Source organism: Cornus florida, unplaced genomic scaffold (assembly GCF_030987335.1).
Source record: "Cornus florida cultivar Cherokee Brave unplaced genomic scaffold, ASM3098733v1 CherokeeBrave_3.0.0_Hap2_Chr06, whole genome shotgun sequence".
Lineage (NCBI taxonomy): Eukaryota > Viridiplantae > Streptophyta > Magnoliopsida > Cornales > Cornaceae > Cornus > Cornus florida.
The window spans coordinates 78,179,840-78,203,378 of record NW_026775576.1 but is presented as its reverse complement, the minus strand read 5'-3'; the positions used below and the strand labels follow the sequence as shown (position 1 = coordinate 78,203,378).

The 23,539-nt window shown below is 34.5% G+C and overlaps 2 protein-coding genes across 2 annotated transcripts; one reads left to right on the top strand and one right to left on the bottom strand.

The window, feature by feature from the left end:
* Positions 1–793: 793 nt before the first annotated feature.
* LOC132312222 (formin-like protein 18) lies at positions 794–8,106 on the bottom strand. Its single transcript, XM_059810501.1, has 6 exons — positions 7,528–8,106; positions 4,763–4,874; positions 4,501–4,672; positions 4,194–4,381; positions 1,824–1,968; positions 794–1,176 (listed from the first exon to the last, which is right to left on the bottom strand). Exons 1-5 carry the CDS (start codon positions 7,995–7,997, stop codon positions 1,843–1,845), a joined length of 1,068 nt encoding a protein of 355 aa, XP_059666484.1. The 5' UTR covers positions 7,998–8,106; the 3' UTR covers positions 794–1,176; positions 1,824–1,842.
* Positions 8,107–16,049: 7,943 nt separating this feature from the next.
* LOC132312220 (fimbrin-1-like) lies at positions 16,050–22,479 on the top strand. The gene is made up of 15 exons (XM_059810500.1): positions 16,050–16,227; positions 16,394–16,794; positions 16,961–17,131; positions 17,406–17,644; positions 17,737–17,908; positions 17,994–18,032; positions 18,209–18,277; positions 18,375–18,491; positions 18,837–19,048; positions 19,639–19,794; positions 19,897–20,096; positions 20,358–20,515; positions 20,613–20,709; positions 21,173–21,264; positions 21,797–22,479. Exons 2-15 carry the CDS (start codon positions 16,708–16,710, stop codon positions 22,079–22,081), a joined length of 2,094 nt encoding a protein of 697 aa, XP_059666483.1. The 5' UTR covers positions 16,050–16,227; positions 16,394–16,707; the 3' UTR covers positions 22,082–22,479.
* Positions 22,480–23,539: the final 1,060 nt, after the last annotated feature.

Genomic DNA, 23,539 nt, shown 5'->3' with positions numbered 1-23,539 from the left:
ATACTGAAATTCTCCAATTTTATACTCAGCATTCATGCAATGCTTGTAACATGGCCTCTTTGCAAAATCTTGATCACAAGAAAAACTTAATTGCTCCGGTTGTAGTAATGATATGGCGTCATGCACTAATTATACACTACCACACAGTGGACCCACTAAAATAGATGTTTTTTATTTGTGTGTCAGTGTATAATTAGCATATAACACTATAACCGGAGCAATTAAGTTTTTCTCATTGATGACGGTATGAACATGTAACAAATTGAACTCTTGTTTTCAATATCTGCTTTTCATACTCAACCCTAACCAAGGGTAGCATGTTGATCCTAATTGGAACTAGATATTAAGAAATAAGAATACATCATCATGGTGTCCCACATATCATGTTTTCAAAACTCCCATCAAACCTAATCACTTTTTTAAAATCTAAACTAACCTTCCAAATCTAAACTTTATATTTGCAGACAATAACATCCCATTTGATGTTGGGTAATTAAAGTGTCACATGAAAATGAAAGCAAAAATGTTCAAGCAATATAAATGATTCTAAACTACAGGAAATTCAAGGAATCATTTTAGTGGCTGTTAGATGCAGCTAATATCTCTGTCATGCAAACATCATCCAAACATACTAACAAATCCAAGATAGGGTTAAGAAACTGCAATTACCCCTTTTGCCCATGGAAACATATCTGTGCCACATCCATTGAAATTCACTGTCATGCCATAGATACATCTATTTACAAAGAAAATGGAAATGGGCCTTCTGTGAAAAACTGCAACACATCAACAATACCCTAAAAATTGACATACAACTTATAGGCTGCAAATCTTCTGATCTCAAGTCAATATAGTCTTTTGCGACCAGCAAAAAAGTTAATTATCTCTTACATTTCCCTTGTTCTCCTATGGTCTGCATTTTACAAGTGTTATATAAACTCCCAACAGAAAATGTATCCTACGATGCGAAATAAGATAACCATAGACCTTGGACTGTGGTGTCAACTACAGCATAAGACTCCACAGTATCCATGATACATTTTCATTCTAGTCATAACTTACCCAGTTAAGCAGAGAACATGACATCTAAGCAATCACAGCAGAGAAGCCAAATGAACTGCCCCCAGAAAGTATTTGATACAACGTCGAAACAAAGTTAGCATGAACACCATATATCTGCAAGTGACATATCCCATTAATAATTGCATGACAGAGTGTCAGATGAAAATGCCAAAATGTTCAAGCAACATGAAAATTTCTGAACTACAGGGAAAATAATAATAATAATTCTAGAGAATTGAGTCATTGCTGAGCACCCAGAAGAAATTCTTTTCTAAAAAAAGTTACATTTATAACTTATATTAGAGAAAGTAGTGAAGCAAAGGAAACATATAGAGATAAATTGAATATATAAAAAGGGCTAGGCTCCCACCACTGTGGGGTCTGGACTCTGGAGAGGGTCAGATGTACATTGTTTCCCATTAAATACTACATAGGAGTCATAGCCAAAATAGAAATAGAGTTGATTCAATTTATCCTAACACGCCTCCTATTCAAGCAAGCCCCCTGCCCTTAATTATTATTCCAAAGCCATAGAACTGATGCTAAAAATTTAAGGGACCGGTGAAGTGTTAAACTTCATGCTGATACTCTGAACTTAGCAATTTACATGAATGAACACTTGAGTTGTTTGCAAAGGGCATTGAGATCAAGCACATAATAATAATTTAAAATAAATAAATAAGTAAAAGCCAAGAAAAAGATACCTTGAAAATATTATGTTAATAACAATAACCAATTATGACTTTATAGTATAGACTAACCAGTCAGCATGATCAGTTGTCACGATCTCTTAAATAGATGATGACGTGCTAACATCTCAGATATCCCCAGTGCAGAAATGCTTTGGCATCCAAACAGCTCTTGAAGTTTTGCATCACATTGTATTACCATAGCATTTAGAGGATCCTGTGAGCAGTGACCAAAAAAAAAGGTCAATACAATTTAAATCTCAACCACCACATTTTTTCTCACCAATCATTTGACAGTCAATGACCAAAAATTTACAGTAACATTGATGTGGGAATCAGAACTAAATCTCAACATAATCTCAAAAGGAGGACAAAAGATTAGGGCATATTTCGGTAAATTTTGTCCCTAGTATTTAATGTAATCAACTAAACAAATATTTGAGATTAATTAAGTCCTTAATCATAAAGAAGCAAATATTAATTAGCCAAGTTTTGAGAAAACTGGTCCACATGCTCAACTGAACAAGCCCAACTTATTACTTATGTTACTTGTGCTTGGATGTGTGTGTCAGATACATGTATATGTCAGGTACATGCACGTGTCAGACCGTTGTATGTACCAAATCTCCTAATAGAAGGATAAAGAGAGGACTGCTGAGTATTCATTTTATTTAATATTTTTCTATTATTTTTAGAGTAGAATAACATTTTCATGTAACATAGTGTTCAAAATAGGCATTTAGCTTGTCTTAAAGTATCAATCAAATAAAAATGAATTATTGGACATGTATTTTAGGTATATGACCAACCAAATGTGTCAACCACATATCCCATAAACTTATCTGATTGTCCTGTGTTCTACATAGGTATTAACGTGCTTCTAAAAATTCCATGTAACATAGCTAATTATGTATTCTAGATATGTAGTTTCTTGCCATTGAGCTCCATTTAGAGACTTACTTTCAAAAATCACTGGTCGTGTTTTTTTCTCGCTGCATCAACATAAATTCTATTTGACCTTACTCTTGATCACATGACACCTTCAACTTGATTTAATGAGGCTTTCTTTCTGGTACACTAAATTGATAACAATAGCACTCTCTCACCATGTTCTTAAAACGGTGCTATCTCTAGCTTATCACAAATGTTCTAATGCTACTCATTCAGCCACTTAAATAACAAACCCTTTAATGATCACAAGCCAATAGTGACAACTTGGCCATAGTTTACTTACATTTAAACATGTAAAAACCTTGTGTACTGGAAAATAAATAATTATTTTGATTTTAGTAACCAACAATCAACAACGAGAACAAGGACAAAAATGAAGAGGAAAACCAACATGACAAAAAGGCCAGTGGATGTACTTATCAATATAAATAAATAAACAAACAACAGAAGTGCAATTAATCCTTTTAAAAGGAAAGCACTTCCTCAACACTCTACCTTGTGAATAATATCATCTAAGAAATCAAAGATCATCCTAAACATGGCAATCAGAAAAGAAGATTCAAATTGGAAGCTAATTCATCATATATGTTACTTGGACTAGAGTACATGCGTAGGGTGTGGTTATGTATCAAAGCATCGATTTATCAAATTCCCAAATCTAAAGACAGACGGTTAAGTATTCATACTGTTAGGTATAAAAAATAATGTTTTCACTTGTTTTGAAGGAATAATGTAGCAGAAAGATCATATAAGAGAGTTTTATTTTCAATTATATACTAAATTTATTAAATAGATACGCCCGTTAGGTGCATGTCCTGCCATATGAGACTGACACATATCCCGTGCCCATGTCCAACTTTTGTGTGTCCAACACAAGTACTTCACACATTGTTGAAGAGTTTAAATAACAGAGCTCATTTGTTCCCCTCATCAATGGATCACGATCGCTTCAAATTCTTCAGTTTGATGGCAGCCAACCATTTGTTGGAACTAAATTTTCTTTTAGTAAGCAGTGCCATTTGGGTTAAGTAATAAGCTGCATAAGTATTGAAGTCCAAGTTCCTGCAAGTCTTTTGCATTAATCACCCCCCAATCCCCCCCCCCCCCCCCCCCCCCCCCAAGACACAAACAAACACACACACACAGATGCTTAATAATGCTGTCATGATCATTAGATGTCCCAGCAATTCCATGAACATGTGATAGGGGTTTGCTATTCAAACACCTTTATTAAGATTCTTGTCCTAGAAATTCAATCTACTTATTTAACCTCACAAGTAGCAAGACAAAAAAAATTATCAAACCAATCACTAATTACTAACCTTGAGATGAAATACAAAATTAAACCAAATTCAACTAAACCAGGCATCTTCAATGGAATATATTTTCATTGATTCAATGTCAAGTTAGCTAAGAACAGAAAATTTTACTTTGTCAGGCTAAATTCCAAACTAGAAATATTAAACAGTCATGCATCTGGTTACTACCCACCTCCAGTTGATTGACCTTTATGTACTCCCAAACATGCCTTAGAACTTCCGATTGCAGCATCTCCCTTCCATCAGTACCAAAAAAAGTTGCTAGTGCTTCAGATATTATCACAACTGGAACAGATTCAGTAGTTTCAGTTCCAGATTCCACATTTACCTTCAATTTCTTAGAATTTTGACCTACTTGTTCTGCAAGAATCAAAACATGTATTATTATCAATCTGTGCAATTCTTTTTCATAATTCAATCAACACGGTTATCTCAATCAGACAAATATATATTTGTGTGTGTGTGTATAAATTACATACTTGTAGGCTCAAGAGGGATAATGTGTTTAGCTAGCAACTTATTCATCTTGAACATATCAGTACAGTCAGTCTCAAATACCAAACGAAGCTCATCATTGCAAATTATCTTCCTTTTATTACTTGGATCCTGAAGATTGTTTTTCCTTATGTACGCCCACAGCTGCTTCACAATCTGAACCATAGAAATGCATATTAAAAAGAACAATATCCAAAATGACAGCAGTTCAAAAAAATATTGAAAATCTTGTCTACAAGTTTGAACCTCAGTCCTTGGCATTTCTGGTTGGCCAACAATGGCCTGAAGTTCTGGTGAAACACCACAAAGTTTGTTCAAACCCCCTGGTCCACCTCTCCTTTTCTTTCCTGTTTTAACACTGCAAAGAAATAATACCACCACAAAATTACAAGTCACATCAGGCCAAGCATCAAACTGCACAATCTATTTCAAATGTAACGGGCAAAAGTAACAAAGTTTAGAAAAGCAGGACAACTCATCATGAAACTAATAACTTGTTAGAGACATTATGCCAAATGCCACATAGGCATCTTAGGTTGTGAAAGGATGATATCCAGTAGAGCAATCAATGATGTGAAAGCACCCCCAGAAGAACAGAATTTTGGGATTAGAACAAAAGGATTGACAACAACAGGATCTGCCAAGGAACCTGGGTGAAAGGGAGGGGGAAGACACCCAGGCTGAGAGAGCCGAAGCCAGGAGAAAGTTGGGTGTCTGACAAACTTGCAGGGGTTAAAGGAATTGGAAAGGTGTAATTGATGAGGCTTGTAACCTATAAATATGTGCTTCAATTAGGTGTAGACAACGATGCTGCAGCAGCCATTACCATCAGTTAAATGTATCACTGAAACAAAGCCCTACATGCCATCTAATTACAACCGACCACCTTAGAAAGAATTTACCCCATTTTGACTGCAAGCTGCAGCCATTGTTTAAAAAAGTGAGGTCTTCCAGCTTAAGTCATAGTTTTGCCACATTATTCTGGGTAATTGGACTATCCTATTCCTTCAAGATACGCATGTCAACATGGCATGACATGAATATGGGTTGAGTATCAGCTAGTAAAAAAAAAAAAAAAAGGAATGGAAACTCCTCTCACAGTGGATTATTGGTCTAGTTTTCATACAAACCTATAAGATACCATGACAACATAACAGAACACAAATTATCAATGTCATAATCTTAGCATATCAGTACCATTAACTGGAATCCCCAAGAAATAGAATGCTACCTATCGGAAAATCAACCGTTATAAAATCAACCTTAGAAATCTATCTGTATTTGTTAAACTTGGCTTGATAAGGACCTATTTGTATTTCAATAAACAACCTAAGTTCTAATTTAGGTTTTCTTCCAAAAAATATAAAGTACCCCCTTATTAAGTGTTCTTTTAGTGTTTATATGCTATGAAAGTAATTTAATGAATTTGTCTAAATGGGCTTATCCAAGTTCCCTCCTAGTGTTTCCAAGGAGATCAGATTTCACCAGTGAATTCCAGTTGATTAACTATTCTAAGGAGAGGATCAGTACTATATTTAGTTTTTGTTTGTAGATAACAGTGTTCTTATTGCCACAATTACATACAAAGTAAATAATTTTATTTTATATTTCTTATTCTTTGATAAGTAATATATTGGGTAAAGAATCAATAAAAAATATCTGCAGTATTTTGATGCAAAAAGACTTACAACTAGGACAACAAATTAAGCGAGCTATTCGTGAATAGCTCAGGCTCAGTTCATGTTCGTTTGTTAGTAAAGGGACCAAGCTTGAAAAAAATTCTCAGGCTCATTTCTCATACAAACCAAGCTCAAACATCCCTCTGTTCAGCTGGTTTGTATGTAAAAAGTTTGTGAACGGGCACATTTTGAGCTTGTGAATATATATATATATATATATATAGAGAGAGAGAGAGAGAGAGAGAGAGCCCATTAATATTAGCCCATCAAATAGCCTCTATTTTGTTTAAATATGTTAGGTCCATTAAACCCATATAGTGTTGTGTGCATTAAGCTCATATCTTATTAAAATCAAACACACCAAGTAGTGTAAAAAAATCCTGTTTTGAAAATCATTTTATCAAAAACCCCAATTTTGATAAACAAGATTAGAATAATATTTTGAGCCTTCTAAAGATCAAACGAATCCATTTGTCTACTTGTTAGAAACCATTGTAACATGTTGCACTACAAAGTTGTGAGTGAGCTTTTATATAGATGCCATGTAACTAGCTAAAGATGCCATGTAGACTGGTAGCTCCACACTGCACGAAGTGGTGGATCAGGTTACCAAAGTGCTAATTAAGGAATGTTGGAGGATTGTTTGTTTGGCCTTCTTAAGGACCATGGTCCATATTTAAAGAGGGTAGAAAGGTTATTTTGATTTTTTTGGGAAGTGTGAACTAGAGAGTCGGGTACTTCTGGGTTCTCGGATGAGTTCTTGGCGGGATGTTATCATTCAAATGACAAGAAGCAAATGGGTGACAAAGAGTCAACTAGTGCCTTCTTTCCATGCGTTTATAGTGAGAAATAGTGTAATAGACTAACAAAAATTCTTTTATAAAGAAAAACTACTTTCACTTACTACTATAGTCAGGACACACCGACTCTTGGCAAAACAATGTTTCCAATTAAGACTGATCCACCTCGACAAAACACCAAATCTCTCTATCCAGGTGCTCAATTTTGTTCATCAATCATCATATATTTGTATAAAGAAAGCATATTCTTAGGAAAACCCGTTATGCATGAAAAATAATCCACAATCTACACAATTTATTCTAAACCCATAATATTAATGCGTGCTAAACGGTGAATTTCTCTGAATTAGACATCAAAGGATCAAAATAATAGAATTAAAGTGCAATATTTTGGGTGAAATTTAGATCATAGACAAACAAAATTCTCCGTTTGGTTGGTGACAAAATGTACGTAAAATCTAAGAAAATGTCATTTTCTGGTTCATTTCCTCTATTTCTTACCAACCAAAGCGACTGCTCAAAGAAAACACACCTCTCTTTGGGGGCTTCAGCAGGGGCGTCGGGTGCAGCGGTGGCCGGGGTGGCGACATCAGTGACGAAGGCTTCAGTTTTCGACACCACTTGTGGTTGCGGTGGCCGGAAACCGAACTCGTCGGGGCGTTGGAGGGCGAAATTGGGAGGCAGCTGGGACGAAGCGGCGTGGAAATTAGGGTTCTGTTGGAGGGCAAAATGGTCTTTTGAAGGGTGGGGGTGGAGGTGGTGGTGGAGGTGGTGGTGTTGTGGCGGTGGCGGCGGCGTGGGTTGAGGACGGAGGAGGAGCTGGATCTGGTTACGGATGAAGTCGACCTTGTGGGTTAGGACTAACCCTAGCTTCGACTCCAACTGCTGAACGACACCGTTTAGGGAGGTTAAGGTGGTGTTAGGGTTTGCTTCGCGAAGGAGAGACTCCAATGCTTCGGCTATGTCCTGGTCGGACACCATTGTTGCCCCTCTCTCATTCATATATACTAACAGAAATTAACGGACTCTCTCTCTATCTCTGTCGTTCCCTTTCTCTCTCCTATCTCTCTATGTGCCTCTCTCTGTCTCTCTCTTGCTTCTCTCTCTCTCTCTCTCCCCCCCCCTTCTCTTTCTTTGTAGAAACTGAAATGACATAACTGCCCTTAACAAAATCGGATATGTAAACAGTAGAAGCTTAAGATTAATCTAACAAACCAATGATTGATAGCCACGTCTTGTAGTGATTGTTTAGGAACACCTGGGACTGAGCTGGATAAATTATTACGTAGCTGTACATGGTTTTAGCCAAACACCATGTGACATAACAAATAGTTGAATAAAAACTTACGCCTCTTACTATTTGTTATGTGTCATATCAGACAACTATGCAACTTTTATGGTTAAAATCATATTTTTATGTCACTTTTGATCATAAAATTTTAATTTGTTTTAAAAAATATTTTTTTTTTTTTTTAAAGTGATTAGATTGTTTCAATATTTATAACCGACCCATTAATCAGACTATGAAATGACAAATTTAACTTTCCTATCGTTACTTTCAAATTTTGATCATAAAACTTTAACTTGTTTTAAAAAAATTCCTTTAATTTTTTTTTAAATGATCAAATTGTCCCAATATTCATATATAATCCGTTAACCTCGTTATGAGATAACAAATTTAACTTTACTATTTAATGTTAAATTAAAATTTTAAATTTATTTTTAAAAATTACAGAAAATACTCTTTAATCTTCTTCTCCAGCCTCTCTTTCAAGCTCTCACCCATCTCAAACATAATTTTTGTAATTTTAAAAGGTATTTTTGTAATTTTAAAAAATAATTTTTAGTTTTTATTTTAACATCAAATAATAATGTTAAATTTGTCATTTCATAATTTGGTTAACGGGTCGAATACGGATATTAGGACAATGTGATAAATTTTTAAAAGTGTAAAAATTTTCTAAAATAAGTTGAGATTTTATAATTAAAATTTGCAAGTACTGATGATTTTATAATTTTGACCCTAATTTTTATTACATGTGCCTTTGTAAATGGTTTGGTTCTTGGGGTCTTTAAAATCAATCCCAATCGAATTATTATATAATATTATATAAATAATAGAAATTATGAGAATGTATAGACTGTACTAATGTGGATGTTTCATTTTCATTAGTGAAGTTGTGCTTTAAACAAAAATAATTGGATTAACTAAATTAATAGGACTGAATTATTGGGTCTGCCCTGTCTATTGGATTGGATAATAATAAATATCTAGAACCTAACTAATCCTTTTACAGTTGTATTGATTTTACGGTCCGATTTGATTCTAATTTTTATAAAATTGTTAGGAACGAATTAGTTTTAAAAAAATTCAATTCGAACAATGTGCACTGTAGTCAAGGGGATGGGTATGAACTCTATCATTATGGTGTAAAGTGTTCCTACTAGTTAGACTTCATCTAGGGTTGCAACTTTAAGTAGTTAGAGGTACATTTCGAGCCCAACTCTACATATGAAATATTTAACCATAACTCAATTATAACTTGACTTTCAACTCTAACTACTCAACCTGAGTGTAATCTATTCATCTATTCTAAGACTCAAGTTTGCAAGTTAAACTAAAAATTCAAGTTAGAGAATCAATCGGAGAACTCAAACACATGCACACTTACTCAAGGGGTGAGTCCAATCGATTAATTTGGATTATACATATGACCGAAATTCACACTGAAATTTTAATATAATCTCGAGTTAATGTCAAGTTAAATTACTCATAAATAAAAATCATAATTTTAAATTTATTGTAATATATATTTTTCTAGTTGGTACTCACACCTCCTCCAGAAAAATGTTTGCACGTAACATAATACTACAGTTTTTAACAAATTGGAAATAAATTATTATAATTTGGAGAATATATATATAATAATATTATTATTAGAATTCAAATTCGGGTTGCTGACATCTAATTTTAAAATCACCCTAATTAAATTCGGGTTAAGATTTTTTAATTCAAACCCAACTCTAATGATAAAAATAATGAAAATGATATTTGCGCCGATGACTTTGGCAGATTTGTTAAGTAGAAACGCGTACCTCTTCACGTGGTTGTCCAGTTGTACATGCCTCACAATTTCTCTCCTCTCTCTCTCTCTCTTTCTCCGTATCTGTTGGGTTGGCTGAGGATGATCTAATCGGCGGTGGCGATGGGCTGGCTGTGATGGAGCAATGGTAGAGAGCTCGGATGGTGTAGAGATGGCGACGGCGAGGACGGTCGAGGGCTCGCCGTGATGAAGAACTGCGGCCGGCAAGCAAGGAGAAGCTCGGCGGTGATATCATCCCTAATATCATGGCTGTGAACTGCGGCTTTGGATGATGACGACCAAAGATGATTTCAGCGGTTGTTCACTGTAGTTTGATGGTTTTTTTTTTTTGTTTTTTCAAAACTGCTGCATCGATTTTTTTTTTTTCTTCAAACATTGATGAGTAAAAATAAGAAACCTGAAAACAAAAATCAGTGGTGATGGATTTGCAGTTCTTCGGATCAGGTTTTGGGTTGATTTCGATGATGTGTGGTGATGGTTTTGGGTTTTGTTTGATTGGTTGAGATTTGTACGACGAAAATTGGCTTGGTCCATAAGGTGATTGTGGTGTGGTGATGGGAGGTTGTGGGATGCCCTTGCAGAGATCGGTAAATGGTTTGTAGAGACAGTGAAATCGGCCTTAACTGAGGAGGGAAGAAGCAAGATAGAGTGGTTTTTTTTGTAAGTTGGTTGCCAGGTGGACTGTCATGTGGATTCTGCCAAAACAATCGGTGAAAATAATTGATCCTTCTGACATGACCCTAAAAATAATTGTCCAAATAAAAAAAAATATATCAGGTTGAATTCGAGTTAAGTCCAGAAAAAATAATTTGAGAAGAACTTTGCTGATAGGTTAGTCTTACGAGGAAAACTTGTCCCACATCGGATCCGGATGGAAAATAATATGGGTATAAATGGGTAGGTATGCAGCACTATTCAACAGTTTAAACTTTTGGGTAAATGAGCAAGTGCCCACCCGTTACAGTTGGTATCAGAGCCAGACCCAGTCCTTGATCCGGTGCCACGCCAAGCGCCCAGCCCGGAAGGCGTCTGGGTGTGCCACCCCGGATAGACAGGTGGCCCAACCGCAACGAGAGCGTTGCGAGTTCCGTTACCAAGTGGGCCAAGTTTGCCTAATTGCACCGAAGCCACCATCTTCAAAAACATTGCGAGTTAGTATTATTGTATGGATAATTTAAATAGCTAAATATAATCCTAAACAAATTCAAGATAGTTTTTTTTTTTTTTAGGGGAAAAAAAGTAACCACATAACAAAAAAAAAATTAAAAATTAAAAATAAATAAATAAATAAAATTACTTTCCAAATCATGATGAAAAATAATAAATAAATAAAAAGTGAAATAATATATATATTTTTAAAACTAAAGATGATGGGTTGAGAGTATAAAGAATTTTGACTATCATTTTCAAACTCACTTTTAACCTGATTAGATTAAAATTTAATTTTTTTTTATTAAGAGTGGGACATATCAAATTGACATATTTAAGAGTGTAAATTGGCATTTCAAATTGTCATTAAGAGTGTAAAATGAATTGTTCATATATTTTTTTTATAATAGTTTTCATTTTTGTAAGTTTGACATCTTTAAACTGGTGTGTAAAATGAAATATAGTTTCCATTTATTTATTTATTATTATTATTTAAAATGCACACATCAACATCACCATATGATTATTGTTACATCTCTATGTATAACCTTTTGTTGCAAGATGAACATCCTATGACTGACTACTTTGCCGTTTATCCATATTTTTGTTGTTTACCCAATCAAAACTAAATAATTGGAATTTGTAGTGAGGGTTGGGTCGGTGGCCGGTGACTCTTGGTCAAAGGGAGTGACACAATAACATCATGGTGCACAACAACTGACAAAACTTGGATTTATACAAATATGATGTCCTTACATTTAAAAATCTCAAAACTGCATGATTGTTTTTGTTGAATTATCTTATTATAAATATATACAATATTAATATAAATACAATATGAACCGCGAAGAAATTGTCAAAAATATACGCTAGAAATGTAAATATTGATCGATAACTTTTATTCCTTATTCCCTATTCCTTCGCCTATTTACATAGCTTCATTGTGTGGCTTTGTATTTTTATTATTATTATTATTATTTTTGGTCGTGTGTTGCATTGTATGTAGTTGACTAGCTTGTGAGCTTTTATTGAGCAATACTTCCATCCCGCGCAGGGAGGTTCATCCTCCCTGTTGACTTGTTACGCCATGTGTCTAATTTAAAAAATAAGCAATAAATATTTTTGTGGGTTAAATCGCTTCCCCTTGTCAGTCTCTTCTCTCTCTCCCTATAAAGGCAAAAAACCCAATTTTTCATCGGCCTCAGCCTCCACCTTTTCACTCCTTCTCCCGCCACATCACCACCATCATCCTCAACGCCTTCGTGGCGGCACACTCCGGTTACACCATGACTCTCAAGAACATTGTCGCCGCCCTCTCCGACTACGCCCATAGCGAGGTCCAACCCTCCCAATTCCTAGCCTTCGCCATTGGTTCCCCTCTCATCGCCTCCGTTGCACCACCCTCCCTCCGCCTCCCCTCATCTTCCCCTCTCTCCTCTCCAATGCGCCACCACCATGCCCGAATTCATCTCCAAATCCGATCTCAAGCATTCGGATCCAATAATAGAAGTAAATAACGAAGACGAGATGTGGAGGATGAGGGTTTGCCACCGCCACCGCCACCGCCACCGCAGAGTGATAGAACGTCGCCTCCACCTTCGCCACCGGACACTCAATTTTAACAAAACAAAATCAAAATCAACATCACATTCTAAATGCAAGGTTTCAATGATAGGATTAACAGAAAGAGAGGAGAAAGATAAGAGACTGACAGGGGGAAGCGGGTTTAACCCACAATTGCCCATTTTTAGTATTGGACACGTGGTGTAACAAGTGGCCACGACAGCTTCATCCTCCCTGCACAGGATGGAAATATTTTCCTAATTTATTTTTAAAAGTTTAGATTTGAAGTCATTCAAATGATCGTCAAATTACTGTAATGTTATAACTTATAACAAAGTCTGATTAGGCAAATATTAATAAAATGCAGTTCGCAAACTAATGCCTATGACAACATTTGGATTTATTTCAATCCTTCACATGCAATGCAATTGTTATGAGAACTGCATTACAAAATTCTTTTGAATTGGTATCGCTCTCTCTGCGAGCTCTCAGATGGATTCTACTTCTCACTTTCATTTTATATGGCTTAAATTTTATCAGTTCCTATTTTTGTTCACACCCATGTAACTTAATATGGATATATAAACAAATTTGAAAGCAGAATGACTTTTAAGGAGACTTTAGATGTAAATAGAAGAAGAGATTGAGAATTAAATTTTTTTGTTATTGTATTTTACATTTCTAAATTTATACTTTTTTACATTTATGTCCATAAAATTTTAAAATTACCCCCACTAAAATTTTAAAAAAAACCCTCAGTGACTTAGTATGGAAATATAAAGACATTTGAAAGCAGAATGACTGTTAAGGAGAGTTTAGATGTGGATGGAAGAAAGAGATGAAAGAATGTGAAAAATAGCTAGTGAAAAAATGTGATATATAACGGGAGGGTCGTTGGTTGCATGGTAACAAATCCCATTTAAAATTTTTAAATATAAATGAATAATAAGTTAATGGAAAAAAAAAAGTTTGTTCAAAATTGAATCAAACTACATCTTAAAACACATTTTTTCAACGAAGAAAATGGTGTAATAACAATTGTCAATAATTCAATCTGAGCTGAAATTAGCATCCGCAACAGACCCTTGACTTTGCCAGTGTCTTTTTTTCTTTTCCTTTTCTCACATGTCTTGGGCTAAAAATTGTTTTGTTCTAGCCTTCACAGTTCATATTGAACAAAATATTCTTTGCAATTGATGGGTTTTCAATGTCACGATGTTGAGTCTGTTGTAAATTTTTAAAATAATATGGAAAAATTTATGGAGACTGTGCTTAGTAGACGGATTAATACTCTACCAAAATAAGTGTCAATTTTTTAGAATTTAATTCAAATTAAATGTCATTTTTCGGTAATCTAAGGGCTTGCTTAGTTTGTAATTTCGAGAACAATTTTGTAAAACTATTTTCTAAAAACTCAGTTATAGAAATACTTATTTTCAAAAAGCTGTCTTTGTTACGAAGAGTTTCAAACCAATTAAGTCCTAATTTTTTAAGAGGATGAGTTTTTAATACGGAGCATTATTTTTTTTTATTTTATTGTATTGGTAATGAATGAGTTACCAAATATATCTACAGTGAGTTCATGATGTGATGGTTTACTTTTTATAAGTTTAATTTAAAAACGTTAAATTAGTAACGTTATAACTTTTCAAATGAGACGTTTATTTTGAGACCGCCAAAAATAAAAATGCGAACATTTAATTTGAGACTAATGGAGTATTATTTTATTATATTAATAGTGGATGTATTACTAAATTTATTCTTAGTGGGTCCATAGTGATGTAATAGTTTATATTTTATAAGTTCAATACAAGAAGGTTAAATAGATAATATTATAAAAAATAGTATATTTGACTTTTTAAACGTGACACTTATTTTTAGAACCAACGAATACTAATATTTGGACATCTATAGATGTATAAGGCTGTAAATTAGGCAAATCAATGTTTCAACATGCTCTTTTCAGCACCTTATTAGTTTACTAGCAAATGGTACTTATCATTATTATTATTTTATGGTAAAAACTAGTCACGTCCTAATTGTGTTTCTATTTATTTTTATTATTTAATTCAAAAATATTCAAATCCTCTACTTTCATTTTTAAATGGGAGAAGATATCGTGCATAATCATCCTAGAATATGTAGCTCAAACTGTATAAATTGGACCCAACTCTCACTCATTCCACATCTTATTAAGAATGAATCAACTTTGAACTCAAATAAATCTAAACAGTATATCGGTAATATCACAATTAAGCTATATAAAGCTCTCTTCTTAATTAATCTAAGTTTGGCTTGAATTCAATCTTGTTCTCTGGACCAATTCTATATAATCGAACATGGCATTAGTGAATAATGAATATGAAGGGACAAAACTAAGAATGGTTTGGTAAGAATTGACAATTTTATCATTCATTTGGACAACAATTAGGCATTATCTTGTTTTTAATCTCAGTTCGACCAATGACTAAGAGACTTGTCATTTATTTGGCTTAATTAGTATCTATATGATAAAATTACAAAGACCTATAAATTGAACCAATAAGAATGCGTAGATTAGATTATATAGAAGAGCAAAGCAAGCAAAATTATGGTGAAATTTAATTATTAATAATTATTTTTAAAAGTTAAATATTATAGGTGGAAATGACACCCTTCATAGGTTCATATGGAAATAGTAATGAATTATTTTTGGTAATATAAGATTTCTTTGTAATTTTATTTTTATATAAAGTGTAAAACCTAAATTACACAATTTTTTTTTTAACAGATGTTACTCTTACACTTGGAACACATTTTAGTTCTCACGCTCTGCGCGCACTTTCACTCAAATTCTTACTATTTATAACTTAATTCTATCGTTCTCACACTCTGGGTGCACTTTCATTCAAATTTTCACTGTTTATAACTTATTACTACCGATTTTACGCTTTTGTTGTCAAATTCATTCTCATTCCCACTCCCCTTTACGTGACTTTGTGCAAAACATTATATATATATATATATATATATATATATACACACACACACACACAAAAATTGAGATCTAATTTTGCTTGAGGTGAGGTGGGTACAAAAGGGACAAAGTAACTCGAGAGGTGGCTTACATTCATATCCTCATTCGATGAGTTGTTCGACAAAGAAAGCGCGTTTATGTTCACTACCACATACCTGCGCGTATGATTATTATTTAGCAGATGAGTCCCCAAAGCCAGTACGATCTTAAATGGCCCCCATGCCTCATGGTCTTAGCGTGTCCGTAGCCCAAAACCGCCCTTCTCTCTCTCGCACACACTTTGCCTTCTCGCGAAGCAAATATTTGATCCTCTCTGTGTATTTGCATTTTCACAATTTAGTCAAACCTTGAAACAGAAAGAAAACCCTTTGATCTGAACGTCAATCTCTGTTCTCTCCTGGTATGTGTGTGTTTTCGGGTTTTCTTTAATCTCAAGTTTTCTTTTATGGGTTTCGATTCATTTTCGTATTATCATTAGCACATATATACTAAACGTTATTAATTACGTGTGCATTTCTATGATTTTAGTCTTGTAAGAGTTCCTTTTTTGTGATTTTATTTATCAGGGGAATCAGGGATTAAGAGAGAAGTTGCTGGCTACATGAATGGTTTGACAGCTGGTTATTGTTATGTATATGTATATATTCATCTGAATATGCGGTTTTGATCTTTATATCGGTTATTGAATTCTGGGTTTGAAGATTCTTGTTGGGTTTTGTCAGTTTAGTGCAAATTGGGAATAGAAATTTAGTGGGGCGATCCATTTCCTTCCAATTCTTGTTGGGTTTTGTTAGTTTAGTGCAAATTGGGTGTAGAGATTTAGTGGGCGATTCATTTTCTTCCCCGCTGTTGTAATTTTTATAACTGCGGGTAGAAGAAGATGTCTAGTTTTGTGGGTGTTCTTGTTTCTGATCAATGGCTTCAAAGTCAGTTCACACAGGTTGAACTTCGCAGCCTCAAATCGAAAGTAACTATTTCTTGGCCTTTCTCGTGTATTATTTGTTTGGACTGTTGGGTTATTCTTGAATTCTGTTTTTGAATTGATTTGATGAAGTTATTTAATGATTTCTCGTGGCTGTTTATTAACGCATGCATTGGATTCTTGTTTTTGTCTTGTTTTGTTTTGTTTATAGTTTATTTCACTAAAGAAACAGTATGGTAAAGTTACAATTGGAGATTTGCCATCTTTTATGGTGAAATTAAAAGCTTTCAGTGAGATGTTTAATGAAGAGGAGATTAGGGGGATATTGGGCGTGCCAGATTCTGATATGAATAACGAGATTGATTTTGAAGGTTTCCTCAGGGTGAGCTACCTGTGCTTTTCTATAGCATGTTAGATGCATTTTCTTTTAATATTTGACTTATGAATTATCGATGTAGCCTGTATGAAAAGAACTGATGTAGGAATTGATGGGCTTTTGCCACTTTAATCAATTGCATTGAAATGGGAATCAGTAGAATTTAGAAAGGTGACATGATCAATTGTATGGAAATGGGAATCAGTATACTTTAATTTTACTTGTGCTGGCATTTGAGGTATGGTAGGTGACATGTTGATTAATTGCATCGAATGGGCAGACATATTTGAATTTGCAAACTCGAGCTACGCCAAAAAAGGGTGGTTCAAAGAACACTTCATCCTTCCTCAAATCGACCACTACCACCCTTCTTCACACCATCAGTGAATCAGAGAAAGCATCTTATGTTGCTCACATCAACAGCTATCTCCGGGATGATCCATTTTTGAAGCAATATCTTCCTATAGATCCTTCTACAAATGCTCTGTTTGATCTTGCAAAAGATGGTGTTCTTCTATGGTATTTAAACATGGTCCGCTTTATGCTACTCTACTTTGTTATGTCAAAGCTGAGAGTTCTTGTGGTTTAATGTATCTCATGGCTTGATGCAGTAAGCTTATCAATGTTGCTGTTCCAAATACGATCGATGAACGAGCTATTAACACCAAAAGGGTTCTCAACCCATGGGAAAGGAATGAAAATCACACCCTTTGCCTCAACTCTGCAAAGGCTATTGGCTGCACAGTTGTTAACATTGGCACCCAGGACCTAGTTGAAGGGAGAGTAAGTTGAGCTAATTAAGCTACCCATAGTACTCATTGTCATATTCTGGGAGTGAAAATTTGTTAGTTATATTTTCATTTTGCAGCCTCATCTGGTAGTGGGGTTGATAAGCCAAATCATAAAGGTGAACATTTAACTTCATCCTTTCTATATTTCTCTCGTTTAGCCCTTATAACTAATGAATGAAGTAGGGTTCATATTATAACCATAGAGTAGAGCTTCCAGTAATGAATATTGATGATTTGCTTATATTTTCCCTCTTGTTTCTTGTATTAACTTGCTAATTGTGCCAAACTTCAGATCCAACTCTTGGCTGATCTCAACCTTAGGAAGACACCACAACTTGTGGAATTGGTGGAAGACAACAATGTAATTAAATGTTAACCGTTTCATATGTCAAGTAGAGCACCAGATGTGCTATTGATTTATGGGACATATCATATGGTTATGCATTGCCATTTTTCAGGATGTTGAGGAGCTTATGGGATTAGCTCCGGAAAAGGTCTTGTTGAAGTGGATGAATTTCCATCTCAAGAAAGCAGGCTACAAGAAACCTGTAACAAATTTCTCATCTGACCTGAAGGTATCTGCTCATCACTGTTTTCTTTCTGTTGCAGTTAACAAATTTTAAGGCTTGATTTTACACACACACAAGCATATACATATTGGACTTGGAGTTGGAGCCCATATGAAGCAATCATATTATCAACAACATTCTTGCTCAAGAATCTTACCATTGCCCATTTTTCCCGCCTACCAACAACATGTGCCTCTTTCACTCGGGACCTACAATCATCATCAAATATGGAATACTTCTTAGTGCGGATAAAATATCTGACTCTGCTGGTTGACATATCTAATCCAATATATCTGGAGTACTTTTTAATACCATTCTCTTTCTAACAATATCATATGCATATCACTGCAGGATGGAGAAGCTTATGCATACCTTCTTAATGTTCTTGCACCTGAACATTGCAGTCCATCCACCTTGGACAGTAAGGATCCCACTGAAAGGGCTAATTTGGTACTTGAGCATGCAGAGAAAATGGACTGCAAAAGATACCTTAGTCCGAAGGACATTGTTGAAGGCTCACCAAATTTGAATCTTGCATTTGTTGCACAAATATTCCATCAGAGGTGGGAAATGATCCTTCTTTTTGGTAATAAGCTTGATTCAATTTTTGTAAAATTTTCATAATTTTGACCTCATAAGCTGTAGGCATATGGTGAATTATAGGAGTTGTCACTTGACTCACTTGTGGCATTTGCACATGGGCACATGTTATTAGTGGTTTTAGGGCCAATATGATCTTCATGGTGCCATTGGTGTGAGTTTGAGCCTCAAAGTGACCACTTTGAAGATTAGTTCTGTCTCGAGTCATGGTCGATGAACAAAATAAGTGATGTCTTATTTTTTCCAAGCATTTAGAATATTTTATTCTCAACCCCCCCACCCAAAAAAAAAAAAAAGTATTTATAATGTATTGTGGAACTGTTGGAAGATACATTTTCCCACCTGCACTTTTAAAATGTTTATGGTAATATGGATTTTTTTCCTTGTGATTTTTCTCTTTTGTTTTAACTTGAGATCAATAACAGTTAGGCGGTTTACCAATGTTGATCTGTCAATTTCTTTTTGTTATATGGTGGTTCTGGCTTTATATTTTTTTTATGGGATTTATTATGGAGGCAGATCATGTTTTGAAGAATGCAGATTTCCATTGCAGGAATGGCCTGTCTACAGACAGCAAAAAGATATCCTTTGCAGAGATGATGACAGATGATGAGCAAATGTCTAGAGAAGAGAGATGCTTCCGACTGTGGATTAATAGTCTTGGAATTGCTACTTATGTTAATAACATGTTTGAGGATGTAAGAAACGGGTAAGTGTTCAATTTCTATGCAGTACAAATTTTTTATTTATTTTTACCATGACATCACAAGATTCTTTAAGCGTAGTTAATGTGTACTCCTCATGTATGCAGATGGATACTTTTGGAAGTGCTAGATAAAATTTCTCCGGGATCAGTGAACTGGAAGCATGCAACAAAACCTCCTATTAAAATGCCATTCAGAAAAGTAGAGAATTGCAACCAAGTCATTAAAATTGGAAGGCTATTAAAGTTTTCCCTAGTAAATGTAGCAGGAAATGATATTGTACAAGGGAATAAGAAGCTCATACTCGGTAATGTGCTCCATCTCAAGCTATTTTTGTTACCCAGGATTCACATCGATATTGTGGATTTCTTCCCGATTTGAGTTACTGTCCCTAATTTTGCTGAAATCACTTTCATGCTTGATTTTCCATCATGTTGTACTATCAGTAGTATATCAGTCTGATTGATTTTGTTCTCTTATGTAATATTATATGTTGCGGTACGACTACTGTACTACATTCCAAATTACAGTTCCTTTATTTTCCTTAACTGGTTTACCTCTTTTTCAGCTTTCCTATGGCAGTTGATGAGGTCTAATATACTTCAACTCCTAAAAAACTTGAGGTCTCGCACCCAAGGAAAGGAGATTACTGATGCTGATATCCTAAATTGGGCAAATAAAAAAGTGAGGAGCACAGGCAGAACTTCTAAAATGGAGAGTTTTAAGGTTACAAATTTGACATTCTTTTCTTCTCTTTTATTGTCATTATATACATATACTCTGATTGACAGGTGGTGTTATGTTTTTCGGAACTTTTATCCAGGACAAGAGCCTTTCAAGCGGATTATTTTTCCTTGAACTTCTCAGTGCAGTGGAGCCGAGGGTTGTGAATTGGAATCTAGTTACCAAGGGTGAAAGTGGTATGCTTTTTGCAGCTATGAAGTATTGAGAAAGCTGTTAGTTTTTTGAATCTGCTGTCAGATTTTTTGATTGATAGTAAAAATTTAAAAAAGAAAAAAAATCTAAGAAGTGGAAAAGAATTGATTTTATTTTATTTTTTTGATATTAATTAAATTCTTGATTTTAAAGGACCCATGGGAGCAGATTTAACTAAGACTGCGAAAACTTTGTGTCCAGGTTTAAATTTCCTGCAAGTACAGCCATCAGAAAGTAGTTGAAAATAGTTTTGTGCTTTAGCAGAATGTCTAATGTTGATTCCATTTTTTTCCTTTTCAATTTCTCAGCCTCCAAATGGAGGGTTAAGCTTGCATGGTTAAAAAAGTTTCTGCATTTTTCCTATAAATGTTCCTATGCACTAAATTTCGCATATGGAGAAGAAATAATGATCGGGACAAATGACCTTGTTTTGTGTTAATATGACAGATGAGGAGAAGAAGTTGAATGCTACATACATTATCAGTGTTGCACGGAAGCTTGGGTGTTCCATTTTCTTGTTGCCCGAGGACATCATAGAGGTAAGAATGCAACTGTGTTGGAGTTCTTATATTTGTTTGTTTATTTGTTTTACGTATAAATTCAAAACTGTCTACATGTCCTTTGACAAGCTAGCATGAATACTACTTGCATATTGAATCTTCTAGAATTGCCATTTTTTAGTGTCATTTTGCAAAGGAGAAATGAATGTATATATAAAATAGAAGAACAAACTCATGTATGATTATTTCAGATACAAAGCATGACAAATATTCGGGACATGCTACAGAGTACGTAAGTGGAATTGTATTGGTTGCCTTCAATGGACACATCAATATTATTAGTTTTTGAGTTTGCAATTTTTAGCCTTATGCAAAGTTTGAATCTATCATGGAGATGCTACATAGTATGTAAATGGATTTGTATTGGTTACCTTCAATGAATCCGTCAAAATTATTAGTTTTAGATGTTGCAATTTTTAGCTTTCAGTAAAATTATGAGTTGAAAGATTCGAGAAAAGGATACTTCTTTTCTCATGGAAGAAACGTTGATTGTATTGTGATGTTACTGCAGGTAAATCAGAAGATGATCCTTACACTCACGGCCAGCATCATGTATTGGTGTCTTCAGCAACCAGTGGAAGAGTCAGAGTCATCTCCATCTCCATCTCCATCGGCATCCCCTGCTGCTACTACCACTCCTGATGCATCACCAGCACCGTCCATAAATGATGAGGACGAAAGTTCCCTGAGTGGTGAAGTCTCGACCTTAACTATTGACGACACGGCCTCTGACACTACAGTCTCTTCACAGGTTGAAAATGAGGATACTCGTGTAGCGGAATTGAACACGAGTTGAATTTTGTCACTTGGTCTGGGCGGAAATAAAAAGGAAAAGAAAATGAGAACAGAACAGAAATTAAAACATGTTTTTACTTAGATGGTGAAATCATGAGTAGTTTTTTCGACCGGAAACAAATAGACAACCTGAAAAAAACAAAAAATGCCTCTGGTGCATGAAGAGAGAGGGGGGGAATAACTCTTGTAAAGTTTCATAGCTTTCGATAAAGTTGTTCCCTTTTTCTTTAATTTTTTATTTTTTTGTTGATAAGTGCCCCCTTTTCTTTAATTCTCCTTGTATTTTAAGAAGACTTTGGCAATTTAGATGTATTTTATTGGACGGTTGTTCACATGGATCATGTGAAATAATATTCCACCACTACAAAATTTTGAACGTGGGGGTGGGTGTATTGGCAATTTCTTTGGATTTTTCGCCCTATCCATAATGCTATGGATTTGGTAGTTCCCTAAATGGTTTCGGGGGGTGGAGGCTGATTTATCCCGGTTATATATGTGCTTTAAATTCTTTTATATATATATATATGTACAAAATATATATTTAATACCAATTAGGAAATAATATATATTTAATACCAATTAGGAAATATATATATATATATATATATATATATATATATATATATATATATATATAAAAGACTCTTGTTATTTTGTTGCATATTCACTTTTACTAATTTAAAAGTTGGGTCAGTTTATTTATCAATCCAATTTGAACACATTGGGCTAGTTTTTTTATTTTTTTTTATTTTAATAGAAGTGGCATAACGTGTTCCGCCCTCGCAATTAGAAGGAGTATGCAGGACGTAATTGATACTTTGTTTGTTGGAGTAGAGGCAGGGATGTTATACTAATTACAAACCTATCTCGGAATAAGGGTGGAGTTGGTATGACGAAATTTTTAATGCGGCAAAATAGAATTTAGTTAAATCCGCTGCAGCTCTACCCCGTTGCCATCGCTAAACCTGCCCTAACTCCGCTCGTTACCATCACTAGGTATACTTGTACATTTTTTATAATGCTTTCTTTTTAAGTTTTGGGGTGGTAATTCTTGTTGTAAAGACTGAGATTTCCACAAGTTTTAGTTTTATCTCCTCACTATATTTCTTTATAGTCACATGTTCAGAAAATTATTGTCCACATTTTCATGGTTAATTTTGGTCAAAATCTTTGGAATATATTATTATTTCTGAGTTAGCAATACCCTTACTATGGATATGCAGTACTTTTAGATGGATCATCATCATTGTTTTTATTTTATATGAATGGGTCTTTCTTTGTTGTATGAATATGATCTTTTCGTGTTATTTTTTTAATTGTGTTAGACTTTTTAATGTCATTTTTAATAATTTCACTTCAATTATTTTTGGACGTTCTTTTCGTCTCTTTTCTTCTTTTACAATTAGTATTTCTCGTTCCATTTTCGTGTCTCTAGGTCTTGCAAATATATGTTCAAATC